This window comes from Schistocerca gregaria, chromosome 4, assembly GCF_023897955.1.
Source record: "Schistocerca gregaria isolate iqSchGreg1 chromosome 4, iqSchGreg1.2, whole genome shotgun sequence".
NCBI lineage: Eukaryota > Metazoa > Arthropoda > Insecta > Orthoptera > Acrididae > Schistocerca > Schistocerca gregaria.
In genome coordinates, this window is record NC_064923.1 from 732,245,732 (window position 1) to 732,272,771 (window position 27,040).

General features: G+C 43.1%; 1 protein-coding gene across 5 annotated transcripts in view; it reads right to left on the bottom strand.

Annotated features, from left to right (window-relative positions):
* The window catches only part of LOC126267635 (kinesin-like protein KIF2A), a 310,859-nt gene that overhangs the window by 111,731 nt on the left and 172,088 nt on the right, over positions 1-27,040 (bottom strand). For 2 of the 5 annotated variants that reach the window (XM_049972937.1, XM_049972933.1), the window contains exons 3-4: positions 21,851-21,940; positions 8,775-8,951 (exon numbers count right to left, since the gene is read on the bottom strand). In XM_049972937.1, the coding sequence (XP_049828894.1) occupies positions 8,775-8,951; positions 21,851-21,940 (267 nt within the window). Of the gene's footprint in view, positions 1-8,774; positions 8,952-21,542; positions 21,585-21,684; positions 21,941-27,040 lie in introns of those variants that run through there. The other 3 variants (XM_049972934.1, XM_049972936.1, XM_049972935.1) reach the window with 3 other exon arrangements.

The following is a 27,040-nucleotide window of genomic DNA, read 5'->3' on the forward strand; positions in this document are numbered from 1 at the left end:
TTAACATATGTATATAGGGAGTATATTAGTGAGAAAGAGAAACTGTATTGTCATATAAATGATGCCAATAGACTGACACCAGGTCTCAACAGTAGTAACTGAAAATTTAAAGTAGACATCCTGAACATCTCTGGCAACTATTTTGGATCTGACTTTAATTAGATAAACTTAAAATTTGGCCTACTATGTGAGGCCCGTGGGTAGTGGCTCAATGTATAATTTGGCATGACTCATTTGCTACCTGTGAAACCAGCCACAAATTTCAAAGTTCAGCATGAGAACTGTATATGCTAATTCAGAGAAAATTTTACACTCAATATAGTGTGTGGTTTTCTTCTTTATTTTTATTTATTCACACTCTGCACCCACTGTCTTGCAACATGTTTCATTATCTATGAAAAATTAACTGCTCCCCAAACCAATGAAAGTAAGGGAAGGGGGGAGTAAAGTCCACTTCCAATTGAATTGCCAACAGTTCAGCCAAGCATTAGTTAGTCAGCTAATTGTCTGAAACTCTGTATCAATTAACTTTGACTAGATTCATGCAGTATTTCAGAATTAGAGCACACAGCGAGTTCCAATAAACTTTACAATATTTTAAACCTTTTGTAACTATCTCATTAACACGTCCACAAAGAGGGGAAAGGAAAGAGAATTATGCGTACTATATATTTTCAATAAAACATCAACTTATTACTTCTTTACCACTAATTCTATTCACAACACATTCTGCAGAGAGTATCTACATATATCATTGAATGTACCCACAAAATTATGTCATTGTATAACAAACAATTCAGGAGATATATGATGTCATTAATGCTGACATACAGGAGGACTAGCTTTTGCTTAAAACGGAGCACAAATTATTCGGACTGCATTATCTAGAACTCAATAGTAAGAGCACTTTAATGTATTTTAGTAACTTCAAATCTTTTCTACAATTTTTATTTTTTGTATGCTCACTGTCAAATATTTAACACAATAACTTATTTGCATGGTAGGTGTACATTTTATACATGGTAGTTAGATTCTTTAAAGCATTGGGGGTGGAAGCTTACTGTGTATATTATAACCGAGTTAGTTGACATCTATCTCATTTATGGGGAGGCACAATACAAGTCAAGCAACAAGGCAGCTGTATGAAGAAAGATTTTCAGGGAGAAAGTTAACAATTTATGTCATATTTCAAATATTAGATAGCAGTCTTCATAGAACAGAAACCCTTAGAGCATATCGACCAGTATAGGAAACTGGTATACCTCGCATTGAGTGAACTGTTCAGTGTGAGGAAGCTGTGTTATAGTGAACTGAGGACAACCACAGCACAGTATATAGTCCACAACCAAGGAACTAAATACCTCCAACACCTACGTTATCTGATCAAACTAACTGGACATATTGCAATGGACACTAATATGGGGTGCGTGCACCCTTTGCCTTTATGACAACTTTAACTCTGCTGTGGTCCTAATGTATGTGGATGAATGGCAGCCCACTCTTCCTCAAGGGCAGAAACCACAGACGGAAGTGTTGTTGGACATTGAGGTCTGGATTGAAGTCAATATCCCAACTCATCCCAAATATGTTGTGTTGGATTTACATCAGGACTCCGGGCAGCTCAGGCCACAAACCGTTGGCTCACAGATGTTACTTAATGACAGGGTATGTGGTCATGTTGATGCAATCAGTCATCTCTAAACTGTTCCTCTAATGCACACAGTACACAACGCAATAACCTGTGTTCATATCCTTTCATATTTAGCGTTTTCTTAACCACAAAATAGCCATGAGGAAACACCACCTCCGTGTTTCACCATCAACTCTACACAAGGTGGCAGGTAACATTCAGACAGACATTCGCCACACCCATCAGATTTTCACAGGGTACAGCACACGATCCATCACTGCCAGGTATTTGTTTGGCTGTGGTTGTTCTTTCGTATTTCCAATTCACAATCACACCACCAATAGCGGACTTTGGCAGCTTTAGAAACGGTTAAAATGTCGCTGACAGCTTTGTTACTTAGGTGACATTCAATCAATAGCCCAGGTTTGAAGCTGCCGAATTCTCTTGACCAATCTATTCTGCTGTAATACTGCTGTTCTATTGACATCACAATATTCCCCACCTTCTTTTATATTGATGGGTCCACCAGTCACATTATGTAGTGGACGATTCCACGTTACACAGTGGTGTCTGGATACTTTGATCAGGGACTGTATGTGTGGAATGTCGTTTCTCCTTACTATGTGGGAATCTGCCAGTGGTGTCCACTCCAAATTTTAATCATCATTGACTTCCAAATGCGCGTGTTTACTGAAGAGGCTCTCTCACGATGGAAGGAACATTCAACGGCCACAAGAGAAATATATGGGAATTGGGAAGTCCTATGGGAAATCTTGTGTTCCATTATCAATACATATTTACAGGAAATGTGTGGGCTGATGTTCATTCACGACAATCTGAGCTGTATCTCTTGTGTGAAAAGGTTGGCTGATGAAATTATGATATTTTCTCCATAAAATAATAATTGACTTGTTTGAGAATGTCCCATTTGTGGTCAGGAAAAAATTTATCGCTCCAACATGATGGGGACCCATCACACTCTGCCAGTTATATTCGACTATGTTGGAATGGGATAGGAGGGTCAGTATAATGGCCGTGTCCTCCCGGCCTCACTGCAGCCAATTTCTTTTGTGGGGAAGATGAACCATTTGGTGTACAAGACACTGATACTTCACATGAGCTCGTTTCCCCTTTGACTGAAGCTAGAGCCATTATGCGTGAAACACCTGTTTGTTTGAAGTGTGACTGATAATAGTTGGCACGCAAACGTGAAGAAATAGCACACTAGTTGCGTTAAAAATTGTTTAACGTAACTGGTATCATATTTCTTCACACCGGAAATACTGTCACCGTATTCACACGAATTGAATGCGCCATCGAATGTAATACGCATTCCAATTTTAAAAATTAAATTGATATAAAAAGGAAGTTTTGCACATCGCTCGTAGTGTAGGTTTGTACTGTTGACATTTATTTTACAATGTTAACTTTATTTCAAAAAACAGTGAGTGTATACAAGAACTATAAAAAAGCAATTTTTGAGCTACTCATTACAGTAATAAGTGAAATTTTCGTTATTAAAAAAGAACGCCTAACCTGATTACCTACACAACATACAAAGAAACATATTGTAAATTACAGGCGTTACAAATCATTATTCACTGATGTCATCCTTAATGGAATCCTTGGAAGGATCTTCATCAGAAATAAATACGAGCTGCTATCCAAATTTTTTGTGACTGGTGCTGCCCTTTGGACTAATAGTCACAATCATCCTCTAAGTAGTTCCCATCACCACGTACACACCGTCCCAGCGCTTCTGTCACTGGTCAAATGTATTTTGGAAGTCCTGTTCTTTGAAAGTGTTTATCACTGCCAGCGATGCTTCTTGGATCCTCTCTAGAGTGTCAAACCGATGGTCTTTCAAATTTAGTTTCAGTTTTGGGAATAGCGCGAAGTCGCAAGGTGCCAAATCTGGCGAGTAAGGTGGGTGGGGTACAACCGCCATGTTGTTTTTCGCCTAAGAGGTTCTGGTGAGGACGTTTGATAGGGTGCGTTGTGATGCAGCAGCCAGTTCCCTTGAAGCCAAAGCTCGGGCTGTAGTCGCGGAATTCACTGTTTGGTTGGGCGGGGAGAATTCTTTGTGCACCATTCCCTTGGTATCAAAGAAAATGATGTTCATGCTCTTCACCTGTCTCGCTTTTTTGGGTCTTGGAGAGCCAGGGCTCTTCCACTGGGGCGATTGTTGCTATGTCTATAGGTCCCCCACTCGGTGAATCACTGCAAGGGTCTCCGTAGCGCTTTTCTCGAGATACGCACAGAATTTAACACACACGTGCTGTTCTGTTCGCGGATCCATCGTAAAATCGCCACACACCAAACACAGAGTATTACGGGAATCACTGTGGACACACAAACACGTCCTCCCTTCTCAATACCACTCCGCACACCGACTCGTCACCTAGCGGGAGGTGCAAAGATCTGCTACTCCTACTTTCCAGATGGCAGCACCAGTCCCGAAAATTTTGGATTCCACCTCGTACATTTCCTCCTTCCCCGCCATCCTCGGTGTCGTTCCAGAGCACATCATCTTCACTGCGATCCAGAGTATTTGAAATACAGCATTTCTTGAAGGACTTTACAATCATTGGCGCTTCGTTGCGTTTCCAGGCAGTCGAAATCCAGTGCGCAATATTGTAGGGCGCTGCGAGTTTAATTTTTCCTGTCGGGGCCAGTTCACGATTTGCTTAGCAAAACCATTTTTCGTGCTGTTCCTGAACGTAACCTTTGAAAGGTTTATACTAACACCCAGGGGTTCTAATACAGAAGTCATTCCTCCAGGAATAGTAACAAGGTTACTGGGTAGGCTGTGGATCAGCTGTTTTTACGTCATCAGTGAGATGGCCACTAAATGGATCAAGACGAATCATTGATGGTTGTTTGCAAAGCCCACCAGGACGCAGTTCCCACACGTTTCGGAGCTAGTCAAGCATCAAAGTTTCAGTCATCCATCTCCTCTATTTCGAATAATGACGTCACCAGGGTGTTTCAATTTTTTTTGAGTCTTCAGCCTTGTTCTTCGCTGGAAGATTAAAAAAGGTGGAAGTTTGTTCCCATATGCTATGATTCCCAGAATTACTGTTACGTGCTGCTTCTAGCACCCAGACGTTTTGATTGCAACTTCTTTTGTACCCTTCTCGTCAATCGTGTAATTATGTGGCATATCAAACAAAATTGGAGTCATCAAGCGTTGCCTCTTTGGCCTATCGAAAAATTCTTATCCTCCCGAAGTGTGATAACATACCACTGAAATTCTTTCATTTTCTTCTCAAAATCCTGTAGAATCTTTTGGCATTTGAGAGGTTCACAGTGAATTTATTCCTAATAGCGCTAGTTGCAAATAATCCCGATTTCTGTTTCTTTCATAAGGGAACGTTGCTCTCAGCTACAATGAACTCTCTTCCTGCCTTTCCAGGACAAAGAATTACTTTACGCACGAAAGCAGCCTCATACGACAGTTTTCTCTGCTTGCCTTCCATTTCGAGGCTACCTAACGCAAACACAATGCGAAAGTATTGTTGTACGCCAACAATATTGAACCGAGGTTGACAAGTACAACGCGTTGAAATGTTCGGGACAGTACCTAAATTTCGAGGACACGTTCTATTTCAACGGACGATTAAAGAAAATTTCCTCTCAATTCAGAACCGGAAATATATATATCAGATCTTAACTCGATAACTTCTTACCCGATTTACGTCTTCCTTTAATTCACAGATACCGCACCTACATTTTCTTGCTAGAGTTTAATATGTACTTTGCTACTTCAGATCACATAGGGTACAAAATACTATGAACGATTCAAGTTTGAACTCGAATCTAATGCGTTATCAAATTTTGAGTACTCTGTATGGTAAAAAAAGTGCGCACTAGGTTCGCATAGAAACGGTATTCCATTCACACCGTCACCCCATAGCGCACCGTAATCGGACTAACATTTTTGTGCCACCTGCGCTTACTTCACACAGTCAAAGAGGAAGACTTGACGTGCTGGAAGCTCAAAAAGCAGTAAGACTCCTTCACACAGTGAAAGTAAAATTATGTTCTATTATAATTTCAAAAGAACAATTTCAAATATTTACCGAAAATTGTGAAAAAGTATAACATAAAAATATCGGCACTCGATACGGCCATTTTGATATCGACATATCGGGGAGGAAATATCACTGATACATATCGATATTTTATCAAGCAACTCAAGAACACTGGCCGAGCTGTCATTTGAATTCACGTCGAAAGGTTTCAGTCGTGATTACGGCCGCACGACGGGAATTAAGCTACTCAGAATGCGGATTGGTGGTTGGTACTGGACGAATGGAACATTTCATTCCGGAAATCGTTAGGGACTTAAATATTCCGGGATCCACAGCGTCAAGAGTGTGTCGAGAATACCAAATTCCAGGCACCGTCTTTCACCACGGGCAACGCAGTGGCCGATGGTCTTACTTACCGAACGAGAGCAGCTGTGTTTGCATACATTTGTCGATGCAAACAGACAAGCAACAGTGCGTGAAATAATCGTAGAAATCAATATGGACGACGATAAGTGTATCCATTAAGACAGTGTGGCAAAATTCTGCGTTAATGTGCTACTGAAGTCGACGACTGTGCCTTTGCTAACAGCACAACATTGCAGAGCGCCTCTCCTGGGCTCTACACCAATTGGTTGGAAACTTTTTTTAGGCGACTGGCAGACTGTGGCTTGCTCAGATGGGGTGAAGTGAGCCCCAATTTCCGTTGCCAAGAGTTGACGGTAGAGTCGAGTATGGCCAGACTCCACGAAGCAATGGACTAAGGTTGTCAATAAGGTCCTCGTGTCTGCTGTGTTTACGTGGAATGGACTGGGTCCTCTGGTCCAGCTGAGGAAATGGTTAACATCGGCTACATAGACTATGTCCCCAAACTACGATGGAATTTTTATGGGTGACAATGCGCCATGTCACCAGGCCGCAATTGTTCGCGACTGATTTGAAGAACATTTAGGACAATTCGAGCGAATGGTCTGATCACTCAGATCGTCCGATAGGAATCTTATCGAACATTCATGGGCTGTAATCGAGAGGTCAGTTCGTGCACAAAACACTGCGCCGGCAACACTTCCGCAATTATGGACGGCTATAGAGGCAGCACGGCTCAATGTTTCTGCAGTGGACTTCCAATAGCTTGTTGAGTACATGTCGAGTTGCTGCACTCGCCGGGCAGGAGGATGCCCGACACGATGTTATGAGGTACTCCATGAGCTCGGGTAAATTCCCTCTCCATAAAATTCTCCCGCCTACGAGAGTTGTAACCCTAAATGAACAAAACCTGTGTTTGTGTGAAGTAATCTAAGTTACGCTCGTGAATAGGATGTTATCACGAGCTTTTTCTGTTTTCTGCTGAGTGCAGATGGACGGCATCTTCTGTCCATGACGAACGTTCGTCCTTCCATTCTTCAACGACATCAGTGACACACACTATCCCAACTGCAAGCACTCTCGTCCACTGCTACATATCGCGACTGTTCACCGCATCGCAGGACGTCAGCATGGGGACCGTGTTTCTCATTACACCAGCGGGAAAAAGAGATGCGCGCAGACATTGGTGCGTCCAAAGATATATCAGGAATCCCATCGCGTCTTATTTTCAGACGAGTCCGAATTCTGCCTATGTTATCACACTGGACGCACACGTTTCAGGAGACTGACAAGAATGAATCCTTTTTTCATCGTCATGGCGCCCAGCACATGGCATAACTGATTGGGCTGCCGCTGTGTATACTATTCGGTCTCCTCGGTTCACACAGATGTTAATTTCTTTGATCAAGGTAACGCAGAATCCAATTTTTCCCGCTCTTCTGCCTAGATACAGAAGGTGTTCTACTGCTACCCTGGTCAGCACTTTCACCAAATCTCTCCCACAATGATAACATTGGGTCTTGATTTGCGGAGAAACGGGCACGCCACCAATCGCCAGCCACCACAACTGATGAACTCTGACGGAGCCGTATGTTGTCCAGGATCAGTTTCGACTCTACGCGCAACTGCGCTACAGCCATTGCTGCCGCCAAATGTGGCAAATTTGACAACCAAAAATTTTCTACTATGCTGTGCAATAAGATTACGTCATTTGGTATCCTGTTTGGTATTCCAATTATAATGGCCAGCAGTGTGCTGAAGAACTGAGGTTGTTCAAGTGGCTTACGAGAGAGCTGGCTTACGAGACAGTCGATATGTCACTAGACATTCCAAGGCACAAAAACCGTCCGCAGACGGGACCACTTTAACCAAGAAACAGAAGAGAGCGTACGCAAACAAGTAATGTCGCCACGCAACCAAAAATAATCATCGTCAAGCCTTATCGATATTAAAATATTAATGAAAGAAAGGTCAGCAAACAGCGCTAACTGTCCTCTTTGTTCGATCATCTACAGCGCAAGAATCCAGGCAGAATTTAAGCAAAATAGAAATGGAGATTTTTTGCTTACACTTTGGAAGAATCCTGCTCTTTCCTCTCGTTAAAGAATAGATAGTCACAGAGCGCTACTTTCTCACCCGCTGTTCAGACCTATAACGTCTGGGGATGGTGGTCTTTGTCTGATGTCGCAATTGTACGCTGTGTTTTGTCTTTGTGCATAGGCCATCGTTTGTTTCTTGGTAGATGTAACGCCATCCACCGTTTTGCACAGTAGTCTGTTGTTTCACTTTGCCCCTTGAAAATAACTTGACATATCAGTGATTGTCAATAACGTTACCGGGTCCCAATCGCGTACGTAGTGTGATAATTCGACGTGCCTGGAGAAGCGAAAGTTTCACAGAACTGACATTTTCCGGATAGCTTCGCATTTCAAAAATACAGCAACAGCACAGTGACGAAACCTATACAGTCGTCTGAAATTATCTTGTTATGTCTCGCAACAGCATATGCCAGAAATGGATGGACAACAATTACCACAGAAGCAAATCATCCATTCGTCGATGAACGCACAGCTACTGCGATCAGTAAAAGCTTCAGATGGGAAGTACCAGCATGCGAGCTCATCTAGGTTCTACTTCAAATATACATACAGGTGAGAGCTACAGTAAGAGTGAAGCAAAAAGCAGGCAGGCAGGCAGGCAGGCAGGCAGAGTGGCTGAGAGCAGAGCTGGCTGGGAGTGGTACAGACCGGCCGGGAGGACGGGACCCGGAGGGGCAGCGTGGCCGACGAGGGCTTGGCGCCGGCGGCTGCGGCGCGCCGCTGCTGCTGGGCCGCCACCACGCCGGGCGCGCACACGTTCAGGTTGGCGAAGTCGTCGTCCATCTCCTCCAGCAGGCTGCCGTCCTCTTCCTCGTCAGACTCGTCCTGCCGCACCAGCCATATGCACCCCGCCCCTCACACACCGCGCACTCAAGAGCCACGCGCCAGCGCCGCGCAGCTGGACACTGCTCGCCGAATCCGCTCGAATGTTAGTTGTCAGCAAAAGCGAGCCATATTAGTAACACGACACGAGCCAGCCTCTTCGTGGGTTTGTTTGTTAACCCGAGGAAACAGGACTTCCAACCTCTATCACAAATATAAGCAAGCGTTTCGACAGCATACGCACCACTGAAGGTACTTATCTTTTCTAACTGCTCGACGAAACCACTCCACCCGCTAGTAACGGGCCTAGCAAAATGAAGTACGATCGATAGTACAACTTTCAACTTGTATCTAGAAAGTATAAAGTTACGTAATTAATTTTTGTTTGTACCAGAACTGCAGAAATGTTCCTGAAAACGCATTGAAATCCCCGTCATAATACTACAGCACTCCGCTAGAGGAACCGAAGCAACACAAAATGATACAGTTTGTTGATTATGTGGAGTATAACGCGATAACTCCTTTTCTGAACTGAAGGAGAAGAACACAGGACAATTAGTGCCGAGTTAGCGGAAGTGTACAGTTTCTATGCACTGTTGCTTGCAGATGCTTCCCAGGAGGTCAAACGAGCCCGAACCATGATCACCGAAGTGGTAATAGATCTCTCTGCGAAGAAATTTGAATCGCAAGAGAAGAGCTGGAAGAGTTGCTCGTTACAGTCTAGGCGAACGTTAAAATCCGTCGTAGGTTAGATTTCAATATCTATTGTAACAATTTAGAAAAATGATGAAGTTTGACATCCAACAGATTCGGTGACTGTTCACACTGCTGCAAAATGCCCCAGCGGAAATGTTGGAGTTGTGCCATCCCAATCCAGATGGCCTCTTTAGCGCACTAATTACTATGGACGAGTGTTGGGCGTATCAATATAGCATCAAAACAAAGGAGCAAAGCAACTAGTTTAAACGAGTCACCAGCACTGAAACGGACGAAGACCAAATCCTTATCAGGTTTAGTTGATTGATTGGATTGTTAAGGGACTAAACAGCAGGACCATTAGTCCTTCAGTCAAGAAGTAATTCAGCTGGGCAGTGGACTTAGCTCATCATATGCTAATGTGCTACAGCGCACTGTAAATACTGCACTAAAACCATGCCATTTTGCATCAAATGTCAGCCAGAACTCGCACTAAAATTAAACCATTTCTCTTCTCATGCAAGTCTGAAATCGCACTGGAATTACATCTCTCTTTGAATGCTAGATGGTATGCAAATAACATTAACAAAACCATGTTTTGTGGCGCTTCTCTACAGGAACTAGCAACTAGTGTCGATTGCTGAAATAATGGTACATTATTCACAGCCCCGTGTCAGTATTTTTCTTTAAAATTTCATGCACCATATTGTGGAAGCATAGGATACCGAGATTTTTTTAAAGAATAGTCGTGACGTCACTGTGGGGGAGTGGTCAAAAGAAGACTGGTAATTTACGGACTTGAGTTCGACTCCTTGCTAATACTGACATTCCTCTATACATTTTTTTCATTTTATTGTATACCTCGCTATGTTGAACCATTTATTATAAAATTAAAAACAATTCAGTTTATGTATGTAAAATTAATACATGCGATATAGTTACGATTACTACGCATGTAAATCAAAAGGTTGTATGCTAGTTGGCGGTAAAACAAGTGAGTATACGAGGAAATTTATTACGAAAGCATTTTCTGCAATGACTGTTAAAGAGCTCCTCTTTCACTTAGATGAACTTCAAATATAAATGTAACGTTGGAGAGTGGGACGAGGTTCAATAATTTGGCTTACCTAACAATAAACATTCAAAAATAATTGCAAAATATTTTGAGTACCTTCTTAATTATTCGGAACCAATCCATCAGCTCGAATAATCGATCACTCATAATAATGTAGGAGAAGATTTACCTCAACTACCAAAGGAACTAAAGTATCTGCCAAAAATTTTAAAGCTAGTGGAGAATACCCTATTTACACAATAACTATTGAAAAGGTCTCCACCAAAATAAAAATTGCAGTAAAATTTATCTATGCGAAAACTTTGTTGTGTGGCTGCTGACTTTGGGGGAACAGGTACAAACAGCGAGGTTATCGATCTCACGATCCGAGATAAAAGAAACTAATGGAGGAAGAACAAGAACAGCATAGTCCAATTAATGGGGAAGGAAAACGTGCAAACAGAGACAGATGGAACATTGGGGCGGCAGGAGAGGGATGGAGGAATGTGCAGGGGGCACTGCACATGACGGGTGCCGGCGGTGCCACTGACTCTTCACAATCCCCACACCACACCATACCATACCACGATCACGACACAACGGGGCAACACCTATGTAAGAAGGCACAAGAAAAGGTGAAACAGAACAGCACAAAAGACCAGGCAAAACATCAGGAAAGCCGGGTGGGGTGAGGGGGTATCTGGTTGGCGCGTAGGCAAGTCCGAAGGCATTCTAAATTTACGTCAATACTAACCGAGGGATTCCAACTCTGGAAGGAAATACAGGTTACTTCTATCAGGGAGGACAAACCACTTTCATGAAGAAAACCGAGGAAGGACACAACCATGTGAGAGTTGCCCAATAATACCTGGACAAGAAGAGTGCGAGAGCATATTTAGTGTGAAGGGACAAGTTGCGGGAACAGTCCAGAAAACTATAAATCGCTGTGGGGGGGACCCTGCTACTACAACCCCTCCCCCCCCCCCCCCCCCCCAGGCCACCCAGGAGGACAAGGCCCAGACGGAAGAAGACTGTTGGAAACCTTGGAGGTTCGATGGTGTGAACCGTAGCCCACACCTGTGACAGAGGAACAGAAGAAACTAGAGAGTAGACAAAATGTTCCAAACACACCTGCTTGCTCTGTTTGATTAAGTAAAGGCGCAGAGGTGTTTGAAGATAATAGGACTGGTGGAGGATAAGTGCTGCTTAAGGCATTGCAAGGCTCGATGGTGATCACAGATAACAATGGCAATGGTTGTGCTCGTAACATGGTATCAGGAGGCAGCTGAACAAGCCCACTGAGCAGGGTACAGGAATGATACCAGATATGTCATGGACGACTTCATCTATAGAGCCTCACTAAGCACACAATCTGCAAGCTACACAGAGGCCAATAAGTGTGATGGAAAGCCCAACAGGTAGCCTGCCCACTGGGAGGTGGGAAGGGAATGGGAGAATCAACAGGAACTGGTAGCTGTCACAGAGGTCATTGTACAGCAGCCAGTGTGATGAAGAAGGAAAAGGAGTGGATGCCACTGCAAAATAACAGGCAGAGAAAGTGTCAAACAGCACTAAAATGGATAGGAGAACCATCATTAAGAAGGCACAGTTTCTGGTCCACTGGGATATTGTCAGCGACGAGCCCCCGACTAGATGAAGAAGCAGTGCCCCGCAGAAGGTGATAAGCATTAAAATCCTCAAGGAGGGAAAGGAGGAAGGGAGGGGAGGGGGGGGGGAGTTGCTGAAGGAGGGCAGTTAGCTCTGTAGGCATAGGTGGCTTGTCAGGAGAGTGGAAAGCGATTCCGAACCATGACCACTGATTCCAACTGCACCCGTATGGCCACCGCTTCCACAGAAGCCCTCAAAGGGCTGACATGGTTCCAACAGAAAGCATCGAATCCACAAAGGATCTGTGGGTGAGCATCAGTAAAATTATATTCCTGGAGAACGACACAAGCTGGTGAGTAAAAGAAAATTGGGGTAGCAATGTTGCATGGTGATGGTGTGCTAATGAATAAGCAAACAACAGGGATCCAAAGAGGTGAATGGGCTGAAGTTGGCCAAGCTGCTTGGTCACCATGCAGCACCAACAAGGACAGGATAATATCCACAAACAAGAGTATCTCCAGGGACACTAGCAGGTTCTTGTCCCAGGCTTAAGTTCTTTCTTCTCTTCCATAGCTGGAGAACAGCACAGTCGAGAGGGAGAGCAGGCTTCGGCAAGACCTGTGACAGAGCGGGTAACCTAGGGGTAAACATGAAAATGGGTCCTGTGGCTGATTGGAGCAGCAGGTCTCCAGTCTGGGAGACGCCGGGGCAAGGGGTCCTAAGAGTGAGCCCCATCACTTGCAGGCACCGAAGGAAGGCACTTCTCTGGCCGCATGAAGGAGCCATACCCCCCTGAGGGGAGGGTGTGGGAACTGTATCAGAGGGGAGAAGCGAGAGGGGCTGGGAAAAGGAGGGGGGGGGGGGGAGAGAGGAAACTGACAAGAGTTGTGGAGGAGGGAGGAGAGGGGGAAAGACTTAACAGAGTTAAAGACGTCACAGGCACAGTGTGAAGACACTCATTTCTGATGAGCCTCAGAGTAGGATGGACGATCGGGGGATTCATGCTCTATTTCTTTTCTTTTCTATAAATTGCACAGTCTGACGAGTGTGTAGAGTGATAGTTGTGACAACACAAACGGGAGGTGTAACACAGCCGTTTCCCTCATGGAGAGAGAGCCCACATTCATCGCATAGAGGGTCCACTGTACAGCAGGAGGATGCGCCCGAAATACGAACACTGAAAACATATCATGGGTGGCGAGGTGTATTGCTTCACATGACAGTGAGAGCCCTAACATTGCCCACCTTCGGAAGCATAAAGGCTTTAAATGCAAGAATAAAGACACGTCAGTATCAATGTCGTCATGCTTGCGGCCTTCTGTGTTCCGAAACACATTAAACAACATGCATACTTCGGTATTCCAGATTGGCCAGAGTTTTTCTATCAGTTTAAAGAATTAGTTCTCTATAAAAATAGTCTCCTTGAACCATATTTAAACACTAGTGAGGAGTAATGGACACTAGGATGCCACCAATATGATCACAAGCACACACTGTCGCAGATTGTGTGGCAAAAGAAATGTTTATCAACAGCAAATTTGACTATATCTTACTAAGTGTCCACTTTGCCAAACTAATCTTGGACAGGTCACACGAAAAATAATGGCTTGGTGGTGGAGGCGGTGAAAGTGTCCCCATCAGTCCTGATTAGGGAAGGGAAGGTCGCACGATCGCACGATTCCCAACTAAAGAGACAGCCATAGAGGACAGACAGAGGACGGGCAGATTTTTGGAACTTAACGCATTTAATGCACAAAGCATCCACCCACATACCGCCCACTCTGATCATGGGCTCTCGCTGTGGGCACTACCTAGTTACAGCAAGAGTCATCTGGCACGGCGGCCATTGCTTGGAGTTTTACAGTTCCAGAATGATGAGCAACCACTCCTCAGCCTGCACAGGTATCAGAAGTGTGGTCCCTGTGTTGTCAGGGTTCAAATGGCTCTAAGCATTATGGGACTTAACATCTGAGGTCATCAGTTCCCTAGACTGAGAACTGCTTAAACCTAACTAATCTAAGGACATCACACACATCCATGCCCGAGGCAGGATCCGAACCTGGCACTGTAGCAGCAGCGCGGTTCCGGACTGAAGCACCTAGAGCCACTCAGCCACAATGGCCAGTTGCTGTCAGGGGGCTCAACCAAAAGGGTACACAGGGAGCCCACAAAACTGACTGGATACCATGCTGGCTATATAGCTTTAAAGGACAACAGTGTCAAAAGGAAAGATGGAAGAGGTATCAAGGCCACACACTGAAGATGCTGAGGAAGGTAGTGTTCCGCAGATTGCTCACACTACACAGACAAAATTTAGAAGGGCTGTCAAACCCCTAAGGGGAAGGGAAAAAAGAAAGGAAACAAAACCTTAAACGATGACAGGAATCAGGAGGATAGACAGGCTGACCTAAGCAAGGACACACAGGGAGAAGGAGAGGGGCAGAGGGGAAGGAGCGAGGATGCCAAGGGAGCAGCTCAGGGAAAGGGATGCAGCTCAGGAAGGAACAGAGGACCGCAATACTTTGGGGCCCCTTGTGTGCCATGCATAAACTCTCAAAAAGGCCATGAACCCCTGGAGGGTTGACAAAACCTGAAAACCAGGAAAACTCTTAGGAGAGCTTAAGGTGGCCTTGATAGATCCCCTACACAATAAAGGCAATGCACAAGATTTTAACAACAGGGGAATTTCTTTGCAGTAACTTGCATATAACGGTTTCCACTGTTATACTAAACAGAATAGAAACACAAGGAAATAATTTAGGTGCATATCAAGGTGGTTTTGGGAAGGGTTGACTATGACTTTAGATTAAGTATTTGTTCAAAACAATCATTTGCCACAGATCGCTGGATTCAAAACATCAGGCTTTTTCCTTTAAACTGTTTGAAGTGTATTATGCTAACGTAGATTTTGAGGGTTTCGTAAAGTGCCTTTGTCATAACTCCACCGAGGGCAAGTCGTCAAAAGTCTAGACTGGTAATTCGAGGACCCGGGTTTGATTCCTGCAATTACTAACTCTTCCTTATTTTATTAATCGCAATGTTGCACTTAACTACAAAATTTAAATGTATTTACACAAATTTATGTAATATTAATGCATTAAAGTCAGTTACGATCACTACCATTCTAAATGAAAAGGAAGGAAACAATCAGACAAAACTTCGTGGCCCGCAGAATGAGATGGGACGTAGTCGTTACACAAGAAACACTCCTGCGTCCTTGACAATCTCCCGAAAACTCACCAGAAGTTGGGGTTGCTGACGTCAAACAAAAATTTTATCGAATTATGAAAGCATGTTGGAGTGCTGAAATCGAGGCACTGAAAGGAGTATGGTCACTTCGCAACCACCCTCAAGTGCAATTGAGGCAATGTCGTCAACGAAGTGCAACACTTAACAGCAAACGCACGTTTATTATGGACACCAACGTATAGACAAACAGAAGTAACGCCTTGACAGATAGTATTGTTGTTAATGAAAGCACCTAATTTTACAGAATAGTCAAAAATTAAGACGACATGAAATTTCAAGAACCAGACGAGGGTGTTTTTTTTCCGGGTGAGGTGTTTGGCTACCACGCTGTAGTGTTAACGGATTATGCTCGTCAGAGCAGCATATGACAAAACTTCTGATGAGCTGTCGGCAGATTGTCAAGGACACAGGACGTTGGCGAAGGGAGTGTTTCTTGCGTCACGACGACGCCCCACCTCATTCTGCGGGCCATCAAGTTTTGTCTGGTCTCCAGCTATCGTGCGCAAGGTAAACTGTGACTTCGTGCTCTTTCCTCTGATGAAGAAACCACGCATGACAGTCATTTCTAAAATGACGACGAAGTGAATACAGAAGTGGAAGGTTTTCTAAACAGTTTGAATGCGGACTTACAATCCGAATCTCTGTGAAGTGATCCATTGTCGGAGAAAATGTGTCGCATGTAAGGGTAGTCGCGTAGAGAAAATGTGAATACACGCAAATCCTTGTGTAAAATGCGTGGGCTAATGTTTAATGTTGTCCGAAAGCAAACTCAGAAAATGTCTTTCAGGGCTGTCGTAGAATGAAGCCAACTGATATTGTGCTATGCTTTCACAGGGCAGGTAAGGCAAGGGTTCACGATTTCAAGCTAATAATCGGAGCAGTCATCAAAATAGTGGGAGGAAGCTAGTGACTATGCATCAAAGGTGAAGTCCATAACATGGGCTGGAAATAAGGTAGTGTCCTCTAGGATAGGGCGACGCATGCTGAAGAGCACAACATGATTCTTTAGCACTCTTCCGAAAATCTAACGAGTGCGGTTAAAAGAAAATCAAGTTTCAACATGAATAAAACACAAATTCCCCAAAAATTAATGCTATCGTCATTTCTGTAACTATGACGAGCGAAAAGACGCAATGAAAGATGTAAAGCAGTACAGGAGAAGCCTTTACTAGCTCATCACTAGATAAAGGACAAAAAGGATTATTCTTGTGAGTTGCCTCGCGAAGGCTATAACAGCGGGTACCTGTACAAACTGGATGTAACAATACTTGTGAAATAGCTGGGACAGAAAATAATTAAAAATCAGGGTAATGAAACACCCCACAAATTTCGACACTATGGAAGCTGAGGGATTCTCTATAATTTCATCCACTCATTTCAACACGTTGGTGCCCCCGGCCATGATCGGAAGCAATACTGATCCCCCTACAACTTATCTTAGAAGGAATTTTGAAAAATACAAACCAACAATTACCACATTTGTCATTTTATAAAACTTTTACAATGATCACTAGAATACACTTTCGAATTCTGAGACTTGCCAGAGATAATATACAGATAGTAAAATGTCGTCTACAAGTTTTACAGCATCCGGACTGCTGTTATACTTGTGGAAAGACATGATAGGGAACTAATAGTTGATCTAATCATAGAACAGTAAAGGAAACTGAAAAATTGGGAAACGAATTACAGTTCATCAAAGAGAAATAAACGTTTACAGCAGTTTAATTCCGTCAGAGACAACCTGATACATCAAAGGAACGTCAATTCAACAATGGGGGAAAGAGTTTGGGGAGGGGGTAAATGTAGACTGCAGCAGTTACGCAGAGATGGAGAGAAAAGCACAGGATCAATCACTGCGGAGTGTTTCATCCAACCAGTCTTGAGAATTTAAAACAACAATTGTGCGAGACGAGTTCTGGGGCACCATAATGAAGCAGAGGTTAGAAATAAGTCGTGGCAGACATATCTTTAAATCGAGGAAAAGAGTCCACAATCAAAAAAATGGTTCAAATGGCTCTGAGCACTATGGGACTTAACATCTGAGGTCATCAGTCCCCTAGAGCTTAGAACTACTTAAACCTAACTAACCTAAGGACATTACATACATCCATGCCCGAGGCAGGATTCGAGCGTGAGACCGTAGCGGTCGCGTGGTTCCAGACTGAAGCGCCTAGAAACGCTCGGCCACAACGGCCAGCAGTCCACAATCCACTAATGACATTGCGCACCCTAATGGTTGCACTTGCACATGTGATTTTTATAATATCCGTTAGGGTTACAAGTTGAAAGCAATTTAAAACTGCCGAGCAGTCGAATCGTAGGAGACCACTGGTGCTCCCTGAAAGAACAACAAGCCCTCTTACCAACGTTCATTCTATGAATAGTTTGCATTATGAGGAGCTGGTAGGGTAGATTCCGTGAACCTTACGAAGTAATACAGAGGTAATTGCAGATGTGAAGCGGGGGGGGCTTGTACTTACCTCAGTCGGCAAGAGCACTGCCTGTAAGAGGCCAGGTTTAGGGTTAGTTTCGCGGTCCGGCTCTCATTTTAATCTACCAGAAACTGCACAATCTTCTTCTGGGCGCAAAATTCATTCTTGAAACCCCACCATATGGCACGGGTATAGTGTAGTCAGATGTTTAACGGTTTGGACTTAAAGAATGTTACAGGAGGCTATACTAGGTAGGTGGTGCGAAAATGGTTACCAGCTACGCGACAAAGTTCATTGTCATGTGTTTCAAAGCAAGATAAGAGTCCTGCATTTTTTATTTAATTGCTTTCCTTTGAAAAATATGTGAAACCAGTTTCAATGTAATAATGACTATAAACACATCAGTAAATATTAAGTCTGATGATCTTTAATTTATAAATGGTATCTGACTGAAGAGATTAGATTGTTCCATAGATCACATGAATACGACACTTCGTAATGATGTGGAACGTGTCAGGTTAATGAAAGATGTATGTACAAGATATTACATTACACAAAATATTGCATGACACTAATGCTTAAGTTGGTTTTTTCCCTCCCTTGATTTATATATAAAAATTCAGCCAATGAGTAGAAGGAGTTGTCATCTAGAAATTCTTTTAATTTATTTTTATATGTTGGTTGACTATCTGTCAGGCTTTTGATGCTGTTTGGTAGGTGACCAAAGACTTTTGTGGCAGCATAATTTACACCCTTCTGTGCCAAAGTCAGATTTAACCCTGCATAGTGAAGATCATCGTTTCTCCTGGTGTTATAGCTATGCACACTGCTATTACTTTTGAACTGGGCTGGATTATTAACAACAAATTTCATAAGTGAATATATATACTGTGAGGATCCCTAGATCCTTAAATAGATGTCTGCAAGATGACCGCTCTAATTGTCTTCTTCATTGCAAGAATTTGTTCTCCTAAATGGATTCAGTTACTACGTTTTACACTGACAACATTGCTTTCCTTGAAAGCGGTTGTAAGGACATTTTTTGAATTTGACATGATAAACATGGACCTCAGCAACACACATTAAACGCTTTTTACTCTTCTGTCTCTATGCTACACTTAAAATTTTGTTTACAGACATTGACAAAGTTTCCGCTTTCTCTGACATTTCGCCAAATCTGCCAAGAAATTAATCGCTCTATGCTGCCACTGTTCTAGATGCAACGTGTCACAACACACTAGTAGTTATAATTTCTGAACAAAGAGCTTTCAGTGTAACAGAAAAAACATTTACTACACGTATTTGATGGGATTGAGTAATGAATTACCACCTTAAGTGAATTAAGAGCACGACAAAGAATGCTGTCGAAACGTTCTGTGCTAATATGCAGATAGGAAACTGGTTTGAAGTCACGATTCCCGTACGTGTAACGTTAGACTGTTACGCAAACGCTATCATGCAGCTGTAAAGTAACGTGTTAGGAGTACATCCCTTCAAGCGGAGGGACAAAAACATAGGCATTTCGTGCACATTACGAATATACTGATACAGGAATCGACGTGCAGTTTGTCTCAGCTATTGTACAGAACAAATTGGTTCAAAACACACGCGCGCACACACACACACACGCACGCGCACACACACACACACACACACACACACACACACACACACACACACACTTACTACTATGAGATCACAAGGAGGCCCCAAGACTAAAATATTTCCCAAATTAATAATATTCTTAATTAATACGCCACAATCTAGAAAAATGTTCCGCGTAAGTAGGTTTCTTAACACTACAACGTGTTTCAAATGCAGTGCAATAACACTCCGCGAATAATGACCCCAACTTCGTTTCAGGAAACTAGCAGAATAGAACCACATTAAGTGACAGCCGTCAGCATTCTTCACCATCCACCCCTGACATATACTGATAAACAACGTATACGAAGTTTAGAGATATCTCTTTGTGCCTCCTACGACGCAATGCGTATCTTTCAAAATTTCCAACTCTGAACTCTGTAAACATCATACTTAACAACAAAATCAGAATGATGTTCCTCCCACATCTTAAAATACCAACATTATGGAAGGACGAAAAGTCAATTTGTGGAATCACATCACACAATAGCTGCGAATGTAAGATTTAACAGTCACCAAAAGGTGGTATGAACCACGCCGAAGGCGATGATTGGTCTCAAAATCTTTGCACACACGTTACCTATCAAATGGAACTTAGCGCACGGTAAACCATGACATGATTAAATACTGACTCTACACGTCGCGTCATCTCCGAAGTGTTTCTACAAAATCTCGTGGAATGTCTTCTCTCTGAAATACATTATCTGGTTTCAACACCTACAATATTAAAATAAGGTTTTAAAGTATAAGATAAGAGATTTATCTCAGATGAATTATGCAGCTATTTTCTAGGTTACCGACATATTTTGCAGATTTCGGCATTGGACGTATGTAAGAAACCAGTTAATTTGTGGTGCCATGCGAGCTGCTAAAGATACTATGACAATGTCTTGTGACAGTTAGCAAGTAATTTTCAACGTCACTGCAATAACAATAACGTATATCCAACACCGTATCACACGTTTAACTGTTGTAGAGTGCTTGACAAAAGCGAAAAAAAAAGATGCACGAAGTGTACTGTCGACAACGTGCCAAGAGATCTTATAACTCTTCAGTTTTGAGATGCATTTCTTGAAAAACTTATGCATAACAATATTCTGGAAGACTTTATTGACGATGTGTAAATAAAGTGTCCAACCTTCAATTTTTTAAAAGTAGTTAATGATGAATGGCGCTGTGGCCATAATCTTCGTTTCTCAACAGACTGGACGAGTCTACAGTACCCTATATCTTTAAATCCGATGTTTACTTTATCGTGATTTCGTTATAAATTCCTTGTTACGACCGGGATACACCTTATCGCCGGTTCTACTCTTTGTAAAGCCGAGGTGTTTCATTAATGACTTAACTACAGAGTTCATAAAATCTACTGTCTCAGCATAAACACCAATGCTCATAATATAACAATCTTTTAATCACACCTGCTTCAACATTCTAGAACACAAAGTTCACTAGATGTATATGGAGAACGATGGAGATGCTATTTCGATATTTATTTAGAAAAATTTGACCACTTTTCTGACATTGCAAACACAAAGAAAAGTTTTTCGTAACTGTTTGCGCTCAAAATGAGGTCCTGCTCTTTAGGATACCACAGAGCCAAACATAGAATCTAACGTCTATCGCCTAAAGCAATCTTAAAAACACAATGAATCGGTTATTATATATAATGTGCTACGAAGAATTTCTTTACTGTAATGCAGTGAATAAGTACTGAGCACACAGAAGTGGCTAAAAGCGATTTCGGGTATACTTAATGTTCGTCGAAGCAGTTTCTTCTACACAATAGACTTGCCACTTCTGGAGAACACATGGACACAGAAGCCTGTTTTTAAAAAGCTGTCGTGTTTATAGTACACAAAAAGCAAACATCGAAAACCGTTACCGTCCAGATGCTTTCTGCTTTACCTTGCAGGGTTGATGAACTCGACAACAAACACGAACGCTCGCCTGTAAATGGGACAATAGTTATCGATTCGCGACGTAGCCGAAGTCAAGACACATCACTTACACCACTTGTACGTAATAAATGAGCATTTCTTTATTTTACCTTCTTCGGTGGAAAAGCTAACTGAAACATGCCCCGCCGATGGCGTGCGGAGCCGTTTAAATCGGAGCAAGCTCCGAATATTTAATTCACCAGCTTGAGCACTTGCGTACCGCTGATATTTAAATGCGCTGCTGTTAGATATAACAGGAAATCAGAGAATACTCACTCGTTGCAGTTTGTGAGGGATGAAGGTAGTGTCATCTCTGCCCTTGTTTGTAAGTCCAGGGTTGAGGGAGAGGATAGCATCAATCTCAATCTGAAAACAAAAGCGGAAATAAATTTAATGCATTCTCTGATAAATGTTACAGAATTAACTCTGGAAATCATTATTTCTCGTATAACAATATTCGATATCTTTACTTCCTTTGGAAATCCAATCACGGAAAACAATATCATACATCGTTGTTCACGTAGAATAACTTTGTTTATTAGAACTAAAGATCGCCGGCAACAGATGTTATTTGGTAAACTAACAGTATGGAGTTTCCTTCCTATTGTGTGCGTATAAAACTACTAACTGCATAAACCTTCTGCAAAAAGTAAATAAAAATTCTGTACCAGCTGGCTTCACACAGAAACGATTGATGAGCCGTTTGTAGCAATGAACGCACTCAATGGAAAGCTGCAACTGAAGCATGTTGGTTCTGATATATGCTGTGAATGCCGCCCAACAGCAAAATGGGCCGCAAAGGGAAGGAAACAAGTAAAGGAAATGCAGATAGTTTTCTTCGAACAAAAAAGGGAAGACCATTTTCAGAAATAGCTGATATTACTGGAAGAAGGCGGGCAACTGTGCAGTCCATAACATGGTGATCTACAGAAAGACGTACTCTCATTAATAGCTAAAAAAGAGGTTATGACAGAGCTGATGGAAAGAGAATGAAGTATGTTGTTAAGAATGGTAAGAAAGATCCTAAACAATTTGATAGCATCTGCTGCGTCTGCACATGTTAATGATCAGTTCGGGAAGGAAATCACACCAAGGGCCTTTCGCTATATTTTAAGGTTGTGAACCTGTGGTACCATACATTTGCAATAAAAACAAAAAATTAAAACTTAAATATGATCGAGAGCACGTAAGCAGGAACCCAAGTCCCTGGGACACAGTACGATCCACAGATGAAAGTTTTTGTAACATGGACAGATATCGGTATTTAATTATCCTGAAGGAAAATCTGTAGAAAGGTGTTGATACCTTGGGTTTAGGCACGGACTACTACTTTCAACAAGACAATGACCCTAAGCACACAGCGGAAATTTGTCTGTGGGGGTTGTACCATACTCCTCATGTTCTGAAGTTTCCAGCACAGAGCGCAGACCTTTATCTAAATGAAGATCTTTTGAGTACGCTTGAAAAAACGACCGAAAAACTTTAAACACTTCGTAAGACTATTCTGCAAATGTTTGTAACAAGAATGGCAAGTATTACTTCAGACAAAACAGAAAACTGGTTCATTCCATGCGAAAGAGACTGCCTGCAAAGCGTTACCAAGGTCGCTTATATACATTGTAATCTTATTCGTATGTGTGAATACTGCCAAGAGGGTAGTCGCCACGTTGGTCGTCCAGTGTGAGAGGTAGATTCCTGAAGCGATGCACTCCAAGTTTCAACTGACCCTAAGAAGTCACAGTCATGTTCATGACGCCAGATGTAGGCTACTACAAAGGCTGATAACTGATCCCATAGGAAAAGTGCACAAGACGGGGAAGAGTAGGGGGGGGGGGGGGGGCGGGGGCACTGCGTTTGTGAAATATTGTCTTCAAAGATGAGCTCACCGCTGGAATGTCCCTCTATGGCAGTAAAATAGGTTGGAGGACCCTGTTCCAATATTGCACACAGCTCAATTTACCCTAGATGACAATGAGACTCGCCTGATATTCGTGCATGAATTATGACGCACCATTAATCACGCCGAGAAAACCTCAGATCGCCTCGTAATCGGCTCACAACACTACTTACCCCCTCCCCAGTGAAGCCGTGGGCTGTGTGCCACGGACGTGCACTGATATCGGGACGAAGTGGGATGCAGACGGTTGCATACTTTCATTACTGCTATAAAATTTTCTTCCACATCTTGTTTTACATCTCCGATGTACAATTTGAAGGTCAGTGGGGATAAGTAGCAAACCTACCTAACACCCTTCTGAACAAGAACCAGTCTTTCTTGACCCTCTACTTTTACTACTACCACGCAGGTTTTGTAGATATATATTATTCGTCGGTATCTGTTCTTTAATCCCGAATTTTTAAGGGTTGTGAACATCTTATTTCACACCATACTGTGTAAAACCTTCTCTAGGTCCACAGATGGTAGGTGTTCTGATTTTTCCTACAACCCACTTTCAGTTACCAAGAACAATGTAAGACTTTCTTGGATTATACCTTCCTTCTGGAAACGTAAGTAAAATCTCTCCGGTAAGCCTACAGTTCTTTCTATTCTTCTGTATATTATTCTAGTCAGCAATTAACAAAAGTGACTTACGAGTAATTGTCAGTTTACTACATTACTTGGTCGTGTCATCTTTGATTAAAAGATAATGCTTCTCTGGCTATCCGATTGGTTGGTTGGCTGGCTGATTCGATGCAGGGGACCAAACAACGGGGACTCGGTCTCAATCTAGGGGGCCAGAAATCGAGGGAGAAACAACAGTCCAGTGAACGGGAAGGGATGACGTGCAAACAAAGATGGGAAAGCGACGTCAGGTCAACAGGATGAGGAAAGAACAGGTAGGCAATGGGGTGGTGAAACGAGGTGAGCAGTGGTGCCCCAGAAATGCTACATGTGGTGTGACACCAGCACCGCAACCAGGGCGTCCCGACATTAACACCATACCATTATCATGATATAATGGAGACAGCACCAGGGGAAGGAGACATAACAAAAGGGGGAACAAAGCATCACACAAAGCATCACACAAAGCATCACACAAAGCATCACACAAAGCATCACACAAAGCATCACACAAAGCATCACACAAAGCATCACACAAAGCATCACACAAAGCATCACACAAAGCATCACACAAAGCATCACACAAAGCATCACACAAAGCATCACACAAAGCATCACACAAAGCATCACACAAAGCATCACACAAAGCATCACACAAAGCATCACACAAAGCATCACACAAAGCATCACACAAAGCATCACACAAAGCATCACACAAAGCATCACACAAAGCATCACACAAAGCATCACACAAAGCATCACACAAAGCATCACACAAAGCATCACACAAAGCATAGGGAAAAGATGGGGAGAACCTGGTTGGCGTGAAAGCAAGGTCAAGCAAGGCCTCCATAACCAAACTCTACGCTAACAGAGGGACTAAAATTCGAAAGGAAAATTTAAGGATTAACACCTGAGAGTACAAACCATTTTCGCGAAGAAAACCGAGGACAGATTTAACACTGCACGGGTCGTCCACGAACACCCGAGGCAAGTAGGGAGGTCATATTTAGTATGAAGGACCAAAAGGCGGAGGCAGTCCTACATAATATGGATCAGGGACTCTGCGACTATGCTGAAGAGGAGGGGGGCAGCTCGTTGCAGAGTAAAAAACCATGGGTCATCCTAGTAATGCCAATACGAAGATGGCAGAAGCGTGTTTACTTCTGCCAGGAGAGACAGAGGGAAGAACGCCTGATGGTGCGAGCCCAAACGTGGTGCATTGTTTATTAGAGTGTGGGATAGCCACCCAATAGCCAGTCCACAATTGGGCAGAAAGAGATTTGACGCAAAGCCGCAAATTCGCCCCCAGAAGAATCACAGAGAACAGTGAGGAGGTCGCCCCTCCCCCCAAACCAGACGATCAATAAATTCATTACATGGGATACCTACATGGCCACGAACCCAAAGGTAATCAACTGAAGAAGCAGCATCACCAAGACCAGCAAGAGGGTCGTAGATGGCAGAGACCATGGGATGGTGGGAAAAACTCCGAGCTGTAGCCTGAAGGTCACACATCTAGTCCACACACAACGAAACTTGGGTGATTGAGGACTGTCTAATAAAGCAGAGGCCCTGATGGATGACTGTCAATTCCACAGTAAACAACCCACATGTGGCACGCAAGAGATTGTGTTCTGTGCCAACAGACGATGTGAAAGCGTATCCTACACGATCGCCGGATTTCGAACCGTCAGTGTAAAAAAAAGTGGCTCCCTAAATTCCCATCAGAGCATTTGGAAAAAAAAAAAACTATTCAACAAGAGATTCATCCGAATCCATGGCTCAGTAATTAACAAGGTTTGAGGAGGGGAGGGGGGGGGGGCAAGAGAGAACATGGGGAAGAGAGGAGGAGGGAAGGTGGAAGTCACAGCAGAGAGAAATGAGGCACAACCCAAACGGTAAAACTGGGGGACCATGGTCAGATGCTGGGCCTTGATGTAGAGTTCCAATGTAAGACTTTCTTGGATTATACCTTCGTTCTGGAAACATAACTAATCTCTCTCCGGGAAGCCTTCAGTTGTTCTTTCTATTCTTCTGTATATTACTCTAGTCAGCAAATAACATAACTGACTTGTAAGAATAATTGTCAGTTTACTACATTACTTGGTTGTGCCTTCTTTGGATAAAAGATAGACTGGAGTACAGCGACATAAATGCACTACCGTCAACTTAAGAGGCCAAATATGAAAACAGAGCGAGAGAGCCCACGCGGAAGTGTGCCAGATGCCACCCTGGGGCTGTCGTTCTGCAGATGCCACCGAGTAGAGCGCTCCCAAATAATCAACATACATAGCAAGGGTGACCAACGGTCTAGCAGAGGCCGCAAGTCCATTAATAGCGATGAGGAAAAGGACACTTATTATGGAGCCCTAAGGAATGCCATTCTTCTGGACCCTCAGAGCTGAAAACAGTAAACCCAGATTCTGAACAACAGGTGGGACAGGAACTGACGAATAAAAGTTCGGAGGTGGCCCTGAAGACGTAACTCATGGAGCATAATGCTCAAGAGGATTGAAGAAAACTGCGACAAGATGGTGGCGCTGAGAAAAGGCCTGCCGAAATGCTGTTTCTAATCGAAGCAGATATATCGGCAACTGTCCCTACCGAATGCTGGACTGGTAACGAGATGAAAGTTCCTGCGATTCAAGGACCCAATTTAGCTGATGAGCCACCACCTGTTCTAGTAACCTGCAGGGGACTTTGGTCAGGCTCAATGGCTTTTTACCCAAGCATCAACGGATCCTTGCCAGGCTTAAGGACAGGAAGCAAAATACTGTCTCTCCGCTGAGAAGAGAAAACGCTTTGGAGCCTGAGGAGATATAGGCATCATGGAGGACTGAGGTATTTAAGCAACTGCTTTTGGACGGAATCTGGGTCAGGAGCTGAATCAAGGGAGGATG